The sequence below is a fragment of the Fukomys damarensis genome, unplaced genomic scaffold (assembly GCF_012274545.1).
Source record: "Fukomys damarensis isolate Sample0158 unplaced genomic scaffold, DMR_v1.0_HiC HiC_scaffold_17, whole genome shotgun sequence".
In the NCBI taxonomy this organism is placed as follows: Eukaryota; Metazoa; Chordata; class Mammalia; order Rodentia; family Bathyergidae; genus Fukomys; species Fukomys damarensis.
In genome coordinates, this window is record NW_022900929.1 from 11,833,766 (window position 1) to 11,849,222 (window position 15,457).

The 15,457-nt window shown below is 34.5% G+C and overlaps 1 protein-coding gene across 1 annotated transcript in view; it reads left to right on the top strand.

Moving 5' to 3' along the window:
- The window catches only part of Cdk13 (cyclin dependent kinase 13), a gene marked incomplete at its 5' end in the record, with an annotated part of 100,149 nt that overhangs the window by 70,421 nt on the left and 14,271 nt on the right, over positions 1–15,457 (top strand). Inside the window, 4 exons of the mRNA XM_010610870.2 lie at positions 4,166–4,267; positions 4,357–4,434; positions 14,310–14,426; positions 15,166–15,297. Of these exons, the coding sequence (XP_010609172.1) occupies positions 4,166–4,267; positions 4,357–4,434; positions 14,310–14,426; positions 15,166–15,297 (429 nt within the window). The remainder of the gene's footprint in view (positions 1–4,165; positions 4,268–4,356; positions 4,435–14,309; positions 14,427–15,165; positions 15,298–15,457) is intronic.

Below are 15,457 nucleotides of genomic sequence, written 5' to 3' on the forward strand. Positions count from 1 at the left end.
TAAATATATTTCTCACTTACTCATACTGAATAGTTGTTGCTTACTTCAGTATACCATTAATATTTACTCATAACATCAGATCACGTGGTGACTGTTCCATATAGGGATCCAGGAAGCCAGGTTGGAAGATCTGCCATCTTCTGTACATGTCTTCCAAGGCTGTTGTCAGAAATGAGAAGAGAGGGAGAAGCTCCCATGAGTGAGGCCTAAAAATGGCACTTGGCACTTGTCGTCCTCCATGGGAGAGCACTTTGTCATGTGGCCACGCCTCACTGCAGTGAGGATGGGCAATGTAGCATAGCTGGGCAGCTGCCAAAGAAAGGAAGAAAAGAGTTTTAGAGGACAGCTGTCAGGCTCTGCCACAAACGGTGATGCTGTTTGATGAGACATGAAGCAGGAGAGAAGCATTTTGCAGCAAAAGGTAATAAACTTACGTTTGGATGTGGTACAGTGGAGGTATTTATAGGCTACTAAGTTCATGTGTAGAATAGACAACCAAGTCAGATGTCCTTAGTAAGATGACAATATCAGTTTGAAAAGAATAGTTTAATTTTTCTATGGGAATGTGATGATCTATACATTTTAAAAGTTTTCCACATGCAGAAAACAGAAGTGAATATAGAGAGGAAGAGTAAAAGAAAGCATGAGATAGTTTATTATTGTTACATAGTTATGACATAAGTCAGTCCATCAAATGGATAAATAAGTGACCTGTATCCCAGACACTGACGTACCCAATATCTATTGGCTGTGTACTAGAGAGTTGTTAAAGACAGACCAAATTCCTGGTTCCATTTTCATGGTGATGAGGGAGGTTAGTAACATGTGGGATAGGGGAAATAATTTAAAATAGTACGAACTACAAAGCACACAAAAATAGTGGCTTGTAGGACCCATACTGGGGGGTAGGTGGCGGCAGGGGTAATTTTCATTGGGGCAGTTAGGATGCATCTCTTTGAGAAGTAAATTGGGCTAAGACCTGAGTGACGAGAGTGAGAAGACTTAAGACCTAGACAAAGAATATTACAGCTATAAAGTAGAAGGGACTCAGGCAGTTTGGGAGCAGACTTGGAAGGTGTAAGGATAACAGAGTTGTCCAGTGTCATCAGTAACATAGGCATGATCCTCCCTGTACAGTGTTAGCAACTGAGGTAAGTAAAATTTTAGTTAACAGTGGGAACTCACTGGACATTTTTAAAGCAAACAGCTGATAGGATCTGGTTTTATGCTTTAAAAACTGTTATTACAAACATGTTTTAAAAAGAAGTGAGGGCTGAGGATGAGAGGTGAAGCAGGGAAACCAGTGCAGACTCTGCAGTAGTAATAGTGGTTTGGGCTTTTGTTGTAGCTGTCAAATTTGCGAAGAACAGTTAGAATAAGGAACTAGTTTGCTATGCTATTTGATGGAAAGAAGAATCAAGAATGAATGTTGGATTTCTGATTCCAGAAGCTAGATAGGGATTAAAAAGCCATGATTTTTTTTATATAGGTAGTTAACTAAAGGCTGTCTCAAGAACTCTGTCAATTACAGTGTAAAAGAATGACTTTTGCAGACTTTTTTTAGTATGTATTGCTGCAAACTTGAGCATAAAAAATTAAGTTACTTCTAACTGCTAATGATAACTGTAATAAATAAATACTGCCTAGAACTTAATACTGTGTTTTGTTTTGTTTTGTTTTGTTTTGGTGTTTTGAGACAGGGTCTCACTATGTAGTTCAGACTGACCTGGAACTCACTATGTAGCCCAGGCTGATCTCGAACTCAGCTATCCTCCTGCCTCAGTCTCCCAAGTCCTGGGATTACAGGCATGTGCCACCATACCTGGCTGCTAATCTTGTATTTAAATATTCCTTTTCAATACAACTCAGTCACCTGAACTTACATAGTTCCTCCAAAATTCAAAATGTAAAGATAAAAATCTGTGATTTGCATAGATTTATATTAATTGGAGCATTTCTTTGAGACTAGTTATTTTGTTGCTTTTGTAACATGACTGTAGATTTCAAATGCATACAGACCCTTGAAGTATCTTGGAAACTAGTCATAATACTTAAATTTTGTTCTGTCCAGCTAACTTGTGTGTGTCACCTGAGTCTGCTGTGCTATTTACAGTAAGGTGCCCTGCACCTGCCGTTGTTCTGGGATTTGTGTTGTAAGGTCTTTTGAATTCCTGTGAAGATGGAAATCCGAAGTAGAGAATTAAGACCATGCTAAGCATGTGAAGAAAATTATTGTGAATAGAGATTAGATTTCTGTGGAGGTGGATCTTTCACTATGTAGTGAAGGAATTATAAGATATAAGTAAGTAAAATCTCGGAACAGTTTCAACTTTTACATATTCCTGCTGGCTTGACCCATGAGTGGTATGTGCACGACTGTCCCATCAGGCAGTTAGTAATACCTGATGGGACTGTCCCATGCCAATCGATGAGACAGTTGTGTGTGTACTACAGTGGTTCAGAGCCACCCAGCAGCAAGACATACGAATTACAGCCGCATTGTAAATGTGTTAAAGACTTCAGGCACGAACAGGTAGACAGTTGTAAAGGAATGACTGAGTCTAGAGTAGCTGGACTTAACACTCTGGAATGTGTGGAGATAAGTGATGCCAGTAAGCAAACAAAATCACTAGAACTACATTAATAATACTAGAAAAATCTAACCCTAATTTGTTGTTAAAAATCTTAGACTGTTCTCTTTATTTTCAGGTTTTTGATTTGTTGTTGTTCTTGTTGTTTTTCCTTTTTTGTTTTTTTGTACCGGGGATCGAACTTGGGACCTTGCCACTTACAAGGCAGGCAGCGGAGCCACTGAGCTAAATCCCCGACCCTTTATTTTCAGTTTTAACCAAAGTTATAGTATTTTCTCTCTGTGGAATGTTTAGCATAGTCTTGTCTGTGGTGATGATGTGATGCCCAAATTGATCACTTGTCATACTAGTGCTTAAGTTACTTGGTGAAATTTGAAATTTGGCTCAGTGGGGTAGAGAAGGTCAGACACATTTTATGCTGTGTGGAATTTTAAGTCTGTGGTAGGCAAGAGGGAATTGTTTTAAAAGTTCTGTGCTTTTTTTTTTTTTTTTTTTTTTTTTTTCCTTCTCAAAATTGGTCCAGGTCCAAGCCAATCTCAGGTAAATGGGTTTGGACTACAGCTTTTCTGGAAAATTTCCTATAATATGTCCTTTGAGTTTTTGTGATTTGTAAGACATCAGGAAAGAAGAGGTTTAGAATTGATGTGAAGACATAGGTGATCAGCCTGAAGTGTGTGTGTGTCACACACACACACACACACACACACACTCTTAACAGTTGAACTTCCTCTGTCTGATTTTATAGAACATTCTTCATTCATCTGAATCAGGTAGACTGTGACCATTCTGTGGAATAAATGCACTTTGCCAGGGAATAGATACTGTGATAGTTAAACTGGACTCTACTATGACATGGCTAGATAGTTTCTTCTTTGGCAGCAAAAGAGGTAATTGTATATTCCTCTTTCTAGAGGTGACAAGTCATCTAAAAAATTGTACCTACTAGTAGTGGGCTTTGTCAAACAGACCTCGAGTACTATAGTCTACATTTTCATGCTTTTCTATTCACAAATCTGAGAGGGTCAGTGTTAATGAACTACTGTCTAAGATACACTCAGTTAAAAACATTTGGGGACTAGGTTATAGCTCAGTGGTAGAACACTTGCTCTGTGTCCACTCCCTGGTACTGCAAACTAAACAAAAACAAAACAAAACAATTTTCATTGGCTGATCCCAATTTGAATTGTGTATTGTCACCTGTTAGTAATTTGCCAGATTTGGCCAAAATCAACTAGCTCTGTTTAAATTGGTTCATCATTTTAATAGTTTTTATGGATAAGGAAAACATTATTTGGCAGTTGAGTTTGTGACCTTTTATCGAATTATGGTTGATAACAGCCAACTACTTCTTATTCTTATTTTCATGAATGAAGATAAATTTTTAGTTAATCATGTTGTTCTCAGGTGCCTTTTATGATCACATATTAAATGCCTTACTATATCTGTATTTACTAAGTAGATGAAAGTGGTTTTAGTTAGAATTACATGATTTCTTTGATAATTAAAATTATATTTCCTAAATGAATCGCTTCCAATAAATACTAACTCTGAAGAGTGTTTTCTGTGTTTTTTAGTCGACCATATACTAACAAGGTCATCACTTTATGGTACCGCCCACCTGAGCTGCTGTTAGGAGAAGAACGATATACACCAGCTATTGATGTTTGGAGCTGTGGGTAAGACAGATTCATTGATGGCACATTTTACTTAAAACTTAGCATAGTGAATAAAATCATTTGGTAATAATCAGTATTTTTTCCATTAGATGTATACTTGGTGAACTCTTCACTAAAAAACCTATATTTCAAGCAAATCAGGAACTTGCACAACTAGAATTAATAAGGTAAGCTGCTGCTGATAATATTTGTGAGGATGGGGGGGTCTCACACTCCACAAGAAACTTAACATTTTCAAGCATACTTCATGAGGAGAACCAGCCTGGTTCTCTTGAAGCCTGATGACTACTAAATGGAGGAGAACCTAGAATGCACACCCTTGAATACTTGTTCAATTAAAATTAAGGATTTTACTGTCCTAGATCTGTGTGTGTGTGTTAGTGGTGAATAATTCAAAAGACTTGAAGCTGAAATAACAGGACTGGGAAGTAAGAGTAATATGAAGTAGGAGAGAATGAATGGCAGATAGTTGTTTTAAAGGTATAGCACAAAAGGAGAATTAATGTTTTGGGATATTGTAAAAAAATTCATAAAGATGTTTATAAATATCTATGTGTATGTATACCCACTAAAATATATGCATAGATTTGGCTGGCAGAGGTCTTCACTTGATCCTATCATAGGACCCCAGTATAAGCAGTTTCTCATATATGTTAGTCAACTTTCTCTTCATTTTATATTTTACAGTAAATTATTGTTTATTTTATATAGACTGCAACTTGTTACTTGTAAGAGTCGTAAGGATGAAGTCTTTTAGAAAAGATGTTGGTAGGAGGCACAAATACAGAATTTTACTTTTCCAAATGAACAAAATAAGCATACAACAACCAGTAGCAACTAGGGAAGGATTCTGGTTTCATCTGATAAATTTGAAAGGTATCACCCCCAAAAAGTGAACTAATCAAATAAAAAGAATATCCTGTGAATTGGCAAGTAGCCCTTCTTTTGGGGATCATTACAGTTAACAGTTTGGGCTATTTCTCTCCCCTGAAAAAAACCTTGGACCAGAAATTTAATGTTCCCCTTTTTGGTATTTTGGTAAATTGTTGTTAGAGAAAGGAGTATCTTGGTGCATTTTCTGTTGCTGTATCCTAAATACCATAGACTCGGTAAGATAAACAACAAAAATTTCTTTACTCATATTCTGAAGGATGAGAAGCTCAATGTTGGGTAGCCGCATCTGCTGGGGGGTTTCTTGTTGGTAAAGGACTGTCTATGTAAATCCTAGGGCAGCACCATAGAGAACCAGCCAGAGAAAGGCCAGCCAGCGAGAATTCACTCTTTTAATAACCTGGTAACTGTGTGACAGATCAATAGACAAGGATGAAGGACTTGTCCTTCCCAAAATAAGAAATACACTTCTCAAAGGTAATTACCATTTTTTAAAGTATAGTTAAATAATAATAGAAAAAGCAAATATGAGTAAATCACATCATTGAAATAATTTGGACTTTATTCTTTAAATAGAGTAAAGCTAAACATTAATATAAAAACGGAAATATCTAAAAAATTTAAATGTAAAAATTCATTGGTAAAACTAGTTTTTAGGAAAAAAATCACAGTCACGAACTTTTCAGTGACATTTTGGTCAGTAACCTGCCATATGTGGTGGGCTGCATATGTGCTGTGGGTGCTGGAAGATTGTAATGAAGTTGAAAAGTTACTGTCACCTAGTGACATCACAGCTTTTGTAATATAGTGCAAGGAATACTCACTTTTTGGTTATACCACGCAAACCCACTGTGCTGCCAAGTATAGCACATACAATTGTGTAAGCATATAATACTTAACAATAAGAACTGTCAGTAGTGTTACTGGTTTATGTACATGCTATGCTGTGCTGTACTGTTATCATTGTTTTAGTATCTACTATTTCTACTTATAAAAAAAAAGTTTATTATAAAACAGTACACTGTGTTCCTCTGGCAGCAACCTCACACAGCTTATATTTATTGCCTCTCTTGATTGCATCAAGAGGCCATGTCAGGTGGTTGACTATACTGTGTAGTTTTGTGTAAGTAACTGTGATGTTCATACAGCAACAGAATCACCTCACAGTGTAGCACTAAGAGCATGTCCCTGTCATTAAATGACATATAACTGAATAGTACTAAGAAATGAAATGAAGTTAAGTGGTCAGTTGACAAGCAAAGGAAAAAACAAAATAGCAAAATAAACAGAATAAGGGCACTTAATGAGCTGTAATACAAAGAAATGTACAACTTATAAATAAAGCTGATGATGTAGCCTTGGGTTTATTCACATACATGTATGATATAAATTAATCCTGTAGTTCATCTTAATATTAAAGGAGAGTAACAATAAAATGACGTTTACTTTATAAAGATAGAAATTGACTTCAATACTGGCACATAACTATAATGCCACTTACTTGGGAGCCTGAGTCAGGATCATGAAGTTCAGGTTAGCAAGACCCTATCTCAAAAATTGTTTTTTAATTATCTAAAACAAAAAAAAGAAATTGACTAAAATTAAGTTACTCTGAGACTACTTGGTCCACCAAAATTAACTCTAGAATATGTTGGAAAATCCAAGGGTATGAAATAGTTCTGTCAAAGCATTGCTGTGATAACAACCAGATTGCAAGATTTTCATAGGCAGATTTTGAAAATAATTTAGAAACCATTAATTGTAATGTTCTTTAAATTATCCTGTAAGAAAATAACATAGTTAGAAGCTTTCTTATCCAAGCTTCTGTTGAACAGTTAGTTTAATCAATAGTCTCCCTTCCCTCTGTGTAAATATTTGATTGATAAATGGCAAGCTGAATGCTTGGAGCTGGTAGGTCACCGCTTTCTAGAAACACCACGTTTATCCCACCAGTTAAAGAGGGGGATGACCAAGAGGTAGGTGGTGGTTTCCAATGTTTTATGACAGTTAGTGTCATTTAAATATAGATACCGTGCTTTGCAGAAGCTTTAAAACTTTGTTATGTATTTAGGGGTGGGCACATAACTGCATCATTAGAAAAGTAAAAAAAAAAAATCTAGATTTAACATAAAGTATTTTTAATTTTTAGCTTTTTATAAACCAAAACTAAAAATCCTTGATGATTGTTGTGGCTGTGGTTTATGCAAGAAAACTAATGCAGAATTCCATTCAGTGAATACTCTGTTGAAAGAGAAAGCCTTTGGTACATGTCTAAGACTGGGGAGTGACTGTGTATTTATAAATTTTCAGTTAAAATAAAATGTTTGAATTATTTATCTGTGTATCCTTTTTTTATACATATAATTCCCTCTTAACACATTTTTCACTTAACCAAGTATTGATCCTGATTTTATTTGGTACAAGGGCTTCTGTCAATGATTATTACCATCTTATCTTGTTTGTAGACTATGCAAGTATGCTAAGAGTTTCATTTAAATTATTTCAGTTAAATTTCATAACGACCCAGTGTCTTCTCTTAATAGCTAAGAAAACTAAATCTTAAAGAATTTATTTAGAGTTACATTACTACCAAGATGCAAACAAACTCAAGGTTTGAATCTATAGACAGTGTTAACAATCTAAACTTTAAACCATACAAGAGAGGGAATTAAATTTCCTGGAACTTTTTACACAGTGAACTTGACATGACAGCATGAAAATTTTCTGTAAGATATTAATCCAGAATTTCTAAGAAAGCTATTCACAAATAGTATTCAGCTTTTTCATTAGGTAATAAACTTAGAGTGTAAGGTGTGATTTGTCCCAAGAGTACAAGAAGTTTTAGGACATTTGTTATAATTCATTATTTTAATAGAAGATAATATATTATCAGGGTTTATAGGCATGTGCTAGAAATATAGACTCTTATTTAAGTGTAAAGGGATATTTAACATGATGAAAATTTGTGTCATAAACCAGTAGCCAAAGTAATACTTGGTAGTAAAACACTAGAAATTAAATGAAAGTGAGAAAACCCTATCTTCTGGAATAATTTTTAATAGTGTTTGAAGTACTAGCAAGTTAGTAGTATTAGAATAGTGAAACTGTACAAGCTACATATAGTGTAAAGGTGAAGACAGTACTGTTGTAATTTACATATGCTAACATTGTATACACAGAGCATCGAAGGAATCACTCAAAGCACCTCAAAATAAAAAATTTTGGTGAAGTGACAGGAAGAAAAAAATCACACCACAATGTATACCTATATATTATATACTAAAAACAATAGTTTTAAAAATGTATATTAATAAAAACCAGTTAGATAACATAGTCGAGGGGCAAATAGGCCTTTAATGAAATCACCAGAATGTATATACCCCAGGAATATTGAAAACGCACATGCTCCACTAACAATTGTTACTTGAGGAAAACTGCTGGAGAGACACAGCTCATTTTTGGCTAGAATCCTTAATTTTTTAAAAAAAGTTGATCATTCATCCTCTGTTAATCAGTACATCCCTCATGAGATTTTCAAAAGAGTTTTTGAAATTTGACTATTGATGGGAAAGTATACTCAAGAAATGTAAAAGGAAGGAAAATTTGACATATCGTGTTGAAACTGAATTATAACTAAAACCTTTTGGATACAGATATTTCAGATCTCACTGTACAGTGAAGCAGTATTTATTGATTACTGGTTGTTGCCAATTCCTGGGGACTCCAGATGCAGCGGGGACTGAGGAAGAAGACAAAACAAATGTTTCTGCTTTCCGGTAGGGGAAGCATACAAAATAAATGTGTAAAATTTATAAAGCAGTAAGAAATGAAATGGGATAATGAATGCAGGAATAAGTAATTACTATACGAAGGATCAAGGAAGAGCAGAGATCTGAATGAAGAGAAGGAACAGGAAAATAAAGAACCGAGACATAAGTGTTCCTTGCTTTGTTTTATGAATACATCAAATCAGTTAGTGGACTATGTAATGAAAAAAGGTCAGACCATTCCCTTAGTAGCATACTGCAGTTACCCAGGAATGGTTGTTCTGGAGATCCTAACGTGGAAAAGCATTTTTACGGAAGGCTGTGGTTAGTTGATCCCATTTAAGTAAAGCATATCAAAAGAATCTGGAATTGTTAAGTCTTAACGTGGACTTCAGAGAAGGCTAGGGAGGGGAACATGAATTCTCTGGCCTATATATTTCTGCATGTTTTTATTAAGACATTAAATGTTTTTAATACAATGAAATGCTTCAGTTTTGACTTAATTTTTTGAAAAGAAAATAAAAGAAACTTCTGATAAACAAGTGTCTCTTGATTGTAATGAGGCAGCAGAGTATTGAGAAGTGTGGGCTTTGGAATCGTTCAATGTGGTGGGTTCTAATGCCAGCTCAGGTACTTTTGGCTCTTGTGACTTAGGGTAAGTTTAACAATACACTAAATTTGTTTCTTCATAATTGAAGACAGAACCAATAAAATGATTAGAGTTGTAAGAAATAAATAAGTTTCCTGGTACAGTCTACTGTTCCTTGCCTTAGTTGATATTGCCAGATCGTTTCCTTTACATAAAGGTTCAACCTTGATGACATCGGGGCCCAATATTATACAGTACATGTAAAATGATCAGAAGTTGGAGTTACTAATCAGAATCTCTTAGAGAGCTTTATATACCACAACAATTATTTAAAATTTGCTTTGTTTCTCAAAGTATATTATGCAAATGTAGTTTTGTTAATAGAAGCATGGGTTAAAAAGTGATAGAAGAAAGTGGAAATCATGGGAGGACTAAATGTGATGTATGATGGCAAAAAATGTTTTCTTTGTGGCCATAGACAAATTATACAAGTGTCAGACTCAATTCCAAGCTTCTGACGGCCAGCAAAAGAGCCTTTATATCATCTATATTGCTTATAAAATAAAAGTCTTAATCATGGAAGAAACCAAAAATAGATGAGAATGAGCCAGGTGTGGTGGCGCATGTCTGTGATCCCAACACTCTGGAGGCTGAGGCAGGAGAACTGCCTTGAGTTCAACGTCAGCCTGGGCTACATAGTAAGTTGGAAGCCAGCCTGGACTGACTACATGGTGAGATCTTGTCTCAAAAACAAAGCAAAACAAAAGATGAGAATGAAAAGAATCCTGCTTCTGTCTGATTACCACCACAACCCCCTGAAATACATAATGCCTCAGGCCTAGGTAGTCACACAGATGAAATTATTTTTAAAAATGAATCATACACTTTCATAAACTAATACATAAAATATTCTGTAGACAATGCATTTCAAACTTTGGTCTCACAACTTCTTTATGATAAAACATTCTTAAAGATTTCACCTTTTGTATATGTGGATTATAGTAGTAATTTCCATATTAGAAGTTAAAATTGAAAAATTTGTGAATTTTAATGTAATGTAAATAACCTTTTTAATTAAAAATATATTTTACAAAATAAAAGTTGCTGAAATAAATGACATTGTTAAGTAGTTTTTCATGTCTGATTAGTGGAAGTCTTAATTGACTGGTTAGTTGAAGTGTGCAGTCCAAATTTATTTGAAGGAATATTTTATACTTTATTGAGTAGAGCTCATTGGTCTATCTCGGGCTCAGAATGAAGTTATCTGTGATGATTTTGTAACATTACACATTATTGGTCATTCGAAAAAAATACTTCCAAATATAACTATGTATTTGTTATCACCACTAATCTCATCAGGAAAGCTATGTAATGCAAAGGTATCAAAGCTCATGCTGGTGGATATAGGTCTTCCAGTACTCTGATTTTCTCTTAAAATTACAATTTTATAATTAATGATAAATACTGTTTGTTTTCCTTGAAATTGAAAGCTGATTTGTTCACATTTGAGAAAACTGCAAATACTCAATGAATGACCAATAGCTTATTGATAGTTCTTATAGGTAGACATAATGGTCCATTGAAAATGCAGCTACTTGAGCTCGTAGCTCAAATACTGACAAGTATTTCTCTTTATGATAACTAATTGTGTGTGTGTGCGCATACACATTTTGTACATGCAGCAGAAGTAAATTTCCCATTTTATCACAATATTTTAAAGATATGTCTATGTTCAAATGTTAACATTTAATAACTGCTGCTTCAATATGTACATTCTCAAGTGAAACTGGCTCCTCCACTCTTGGAATGGCATGAATCATTTTTAAGATGCCAATAGTTTTGTCCAACATGGTTTTTATGCCATTTGTGCAAGTTAACACATTGAAAAAAAGCAAATAATGTCTTTGGGATGTTTGTCAGAACACTGAGAGGCCTAGGGGAACCCAGGGATCTTTGGACTCCACTTTTTAGCACTGCTGCTGTATACAGTACCAATGCAAAGCATATGTCATTACACTAAAATAATAGTACTTTTACTAGGCCCAACTGGTATTTTTCCTTTGAATATAAGAGGGAATACTTATTAGGAAATATAAATACATTTATGACTTTAATAGTCTATTGTAGGAAATACTGATGATGAAATTAATAGACTTTATAAGTCAATTGATAAAATCAAAGCATCTTTTAAAAATTTAAAAGCTACAGAAGTTACAGCTCATAGTAAAAAGGAATAACGGAGTCCTTTCTCTACAGGAGGCATGTGTGAATTTCTGTGTGTAACTGATACTACCTTTATGATGTGTTTTGTATTTCTCAAACCAGAATCAGCCTTCCCAGGGGTTAACAATGATAAGTACTTCCAATAAAATCAGCACCAAAGTCAACATTGTGTCGCATCTTCATTTTACCTGAGAATTGACACATAATATAACAAACCATGGTTATGTGTGTAATGTACATAACACAGAGACAAGTACATACATTTGTTGTGGGGGAAAGATTCTATTTAGTAAAATGACTGTATATCTGGAAAGCCTCAAAAACAACTTCTAAAACTCCAGAACTGTAATGTCTTGATGGCTATTTAAAATTTTTGTCAGATTTTGAAACTTAGTAGTTTTCTTAAATAATTACTTAGAAAATATAGTGGACTAACAGTAATAAAAAAAAAATCTCACTGAGATATATCTAAGGCAAAAGGAAGTGTGATATTACTTGGATAGTAATACTAAGCAGTGCAAAGATAACCATTTCTAAATTTTTAAGTTCAGAGCAGCAGTTGAATTCTATCAACATTGTCTTGGAGGTCAACAGTTTTAACTCCATTCATGTGTCACAAAATTCAGACCCAATAATTGAAGAGAAAGGTGTATAGGTGATTTTACCCTAGCACCCTTTGAAAAAATATAAGGCATCATATGCTTTCACATAGAAGTCTGTTGTTTAGTACAGCACAATGTATTTCCCAAAGGGACCTCAAGTTTGTATATATGTTAGCATATGGTGCATTACAAGGTTAGCAGTTGCTCTTGTACCTGTTTCCCTAGTTTCTCAATTTTTCCATTCCATCCTGTATGCTGCTACTAGTTATACAACTTTAGTATTATTATTTTCCACCAGCATATATAATAATAGAAATTCCTTTTAAGGGTAATAATCTTGTGTTTATTATGATTGTTAACAGGGAGGTGGCTAGTTTATTTTTGTAGCACTGAAGTAAAATTATTCTCCACTTTATAAAAGAAAAGCAGATTCCTAAGAAGTGCAGTTTGATCAGTATTACACAGAATTCAGATCTAAAGTTTGTCTCCAGAGTTTGTTTTCATTGTAGGAATGCAAAGTGACTGTAACCCCAGAAACACACTTTAGCTCACCTCCCTGAGCCTGAAATTCCATCTGCATTTATTTAGTTTTCTCAGATGTGTTTTCTTTTCTACTTCCATGCCTCTGCCAGTGATGCTTTTCTTAACACTTTTTCCATGTTTTTGTAGCTTCCTCATCCTTGGAATTATAACCAAAATTTCTCTCCCCTTTAACCTCAGTTAAGTTATCTTGCCTGTGTGCAATAGAAACTTTTATTTCCACTATTCCAATATGATTTACACTCTCTATTAATGTACATCATGTACCTAGAATTCGTTATTTATATTTATGTATTTCCCTAGAGAAGTCTTGAAAAACAAGACAGTTTCTGAACTATAATAGAAATGGATATGTAAATCACTAAAATGTACATTAGGGAGAAATGGGTGCCAAACAAGTAGTAGGCAAAGAATGGCCATTTTGAGTAACACTGTGGAATAGAGAACTTAGCAGAAAGACTTCATTTGAATCTTGAGAAGTGAAAAGATGATTTAGCTACATAGATCTAGAGAGAAGAAAGACAAGAACATGAAAGAGCTGTCTGCAAGGAAGTGTGTTGAAAGATGAGACGGACTACTCCCTAGCAAGCCCCTGCTCAGATTTTGGCCCTTTTCCCTAAAAAAGCAAGTTGAGGTGGTCATGAAAAGCAAGATAGGATTACAAATAAGATCTTAATATATTTAAAAATTTGCACACTAAACTACTGAGATAAAGTATAGTTCAGTGGCATAAATTTGAACATGAAAATGCCGCAGAAGTATTTTTGAACTAACATTCTGAAGTTCATCTAAAAAATGCCTGGCAACTTTGACTACCACGTATATCAATTCATAATATTTTATGCACGTATAAAATTTCTCATTTTCTTCAGTGATGCATGTACATTTTCTTGTTACTTGTGAAGATCATCGCAGTTTTATAGGCAGTACTCATGTATCTTTAAAGTTTGATGTACTCGGTTATATTTAGCCAATATTTCATTTATTAAATACTTTAAAAATATTCACTAGCTGGAGTTGCCTCTTTGCTTAAGTATTCTATAAATATATTAAGAATTCACTAATTAATAGTTTAATTAGGATTTTCAAGGTAGATAAGCTTGTGATCAGTAGCACTACTTGCAATAAGAACTTTAGTATTTAAAAATTTGTTACCTTTAGGGTCTTCTATTTTTCCATGCAGTTGTAGTCTTTTTGCTAGTTATTTTCCAGCATGAAGGTCCTCTCTAGGAACCAGATGCTTGGGTTTTTAGAAGCATCACTGAAAATAGAGTGATTTTTTTTTAAGTGAGTAAATTCAGAACTCTAAAATACTTAATTACACATTGTATGAAGGCTTCAATTTAAAAATAAGTCAATATTTAACAGTTGTCTGTATTATTTTTCTATTTAGCATATACTGATGTAATCCTTTTTTGTGTGTTGTTTAGCCGTATATGTGGGAGTCCGTGTCCAGCAGTGTGGCCTGATGTAATCAAGCTACCATATTTCAACACTATGAAACCAAAGAAGCAATATCGCCGAAAGTTAAGAGAAGAGTTTGTTTTGTAAGAAAGGGATGCTTAAACATCCATATTGCATTGAATATTTTTTTAAAGTTACTTATGAATTCTAAATATCATTCTGTCCTTGTTCTGTTGACCTGAACTAGATTGTCACAATCTTGAATTTCCTTTTGCAGCATGCAAATTGTCTTTTAACATCTTGATGGAATCAGTGATTTGGATTATATGTTTGATGTGTTTGCTTACATGAGAGAATTTTGAAAATACAGTTTTACATTTTTCTTAGAAGAACATCTTTTAAGTTACTTGAGCTTAGGTTTTTGCTTTAAGAAACTATTATTTTGTTCACCCGGGCATGGTGGCACACACCTGTAATCCCAGCACTCAGAAGGCTGAGGCAGGAGAATCACTGAGGGTTTCAGGTCAACCTGGGCTACATAGTGAGTTCAAGGCTAGCCTGAGCTATACAGTGAGACCCTGTCTCTAAAAAAGAACAAAAAATTAATGTTCAGCTTTTAAAATAAAATACAGTAGCAGATTGCCCATAGATGATATACTACTGCTTGCCACGTAGTTAAAAAAATTGTGTTAAAATAGTGAAATAGTTCTTCAAAGAAAATTTGGCATTCAGTGAAGTATTATAAGTATATAAATACTAGCATTTAAAATAACAATTTAAAAATTTTAATTGATAATAAATTACATTAAAGTAACATTCCTAAAGAAACCCAAAGCTTGTGTCCAGAAAACGTATATAACTTTTGTGATCCTCTCATGCTAGCATTCCTGCAGCTGCACTAGACTTATTTGATTACATGCTCGCCTTGGATCCTAGTAAGCGCTGCACTGCTGAGCAGGCTCTCCAGTGTGAATTTCTGCGAGATGTTGAGCCCTCAAAAATGCCTCCACCAGAGTAAGTGACTTTTTGTTATATTAGATCCCATGTATGCAAAATCTGGACATTTTTGATGAATGTGTATATATTGATCAGACAGTATCCCATGCCTGGTTAGGTCAAAAGAAACAAAAGGCAGGGCCGGGGATTTAGCTCAGCAGTTTGGTGGCCTGCCTCG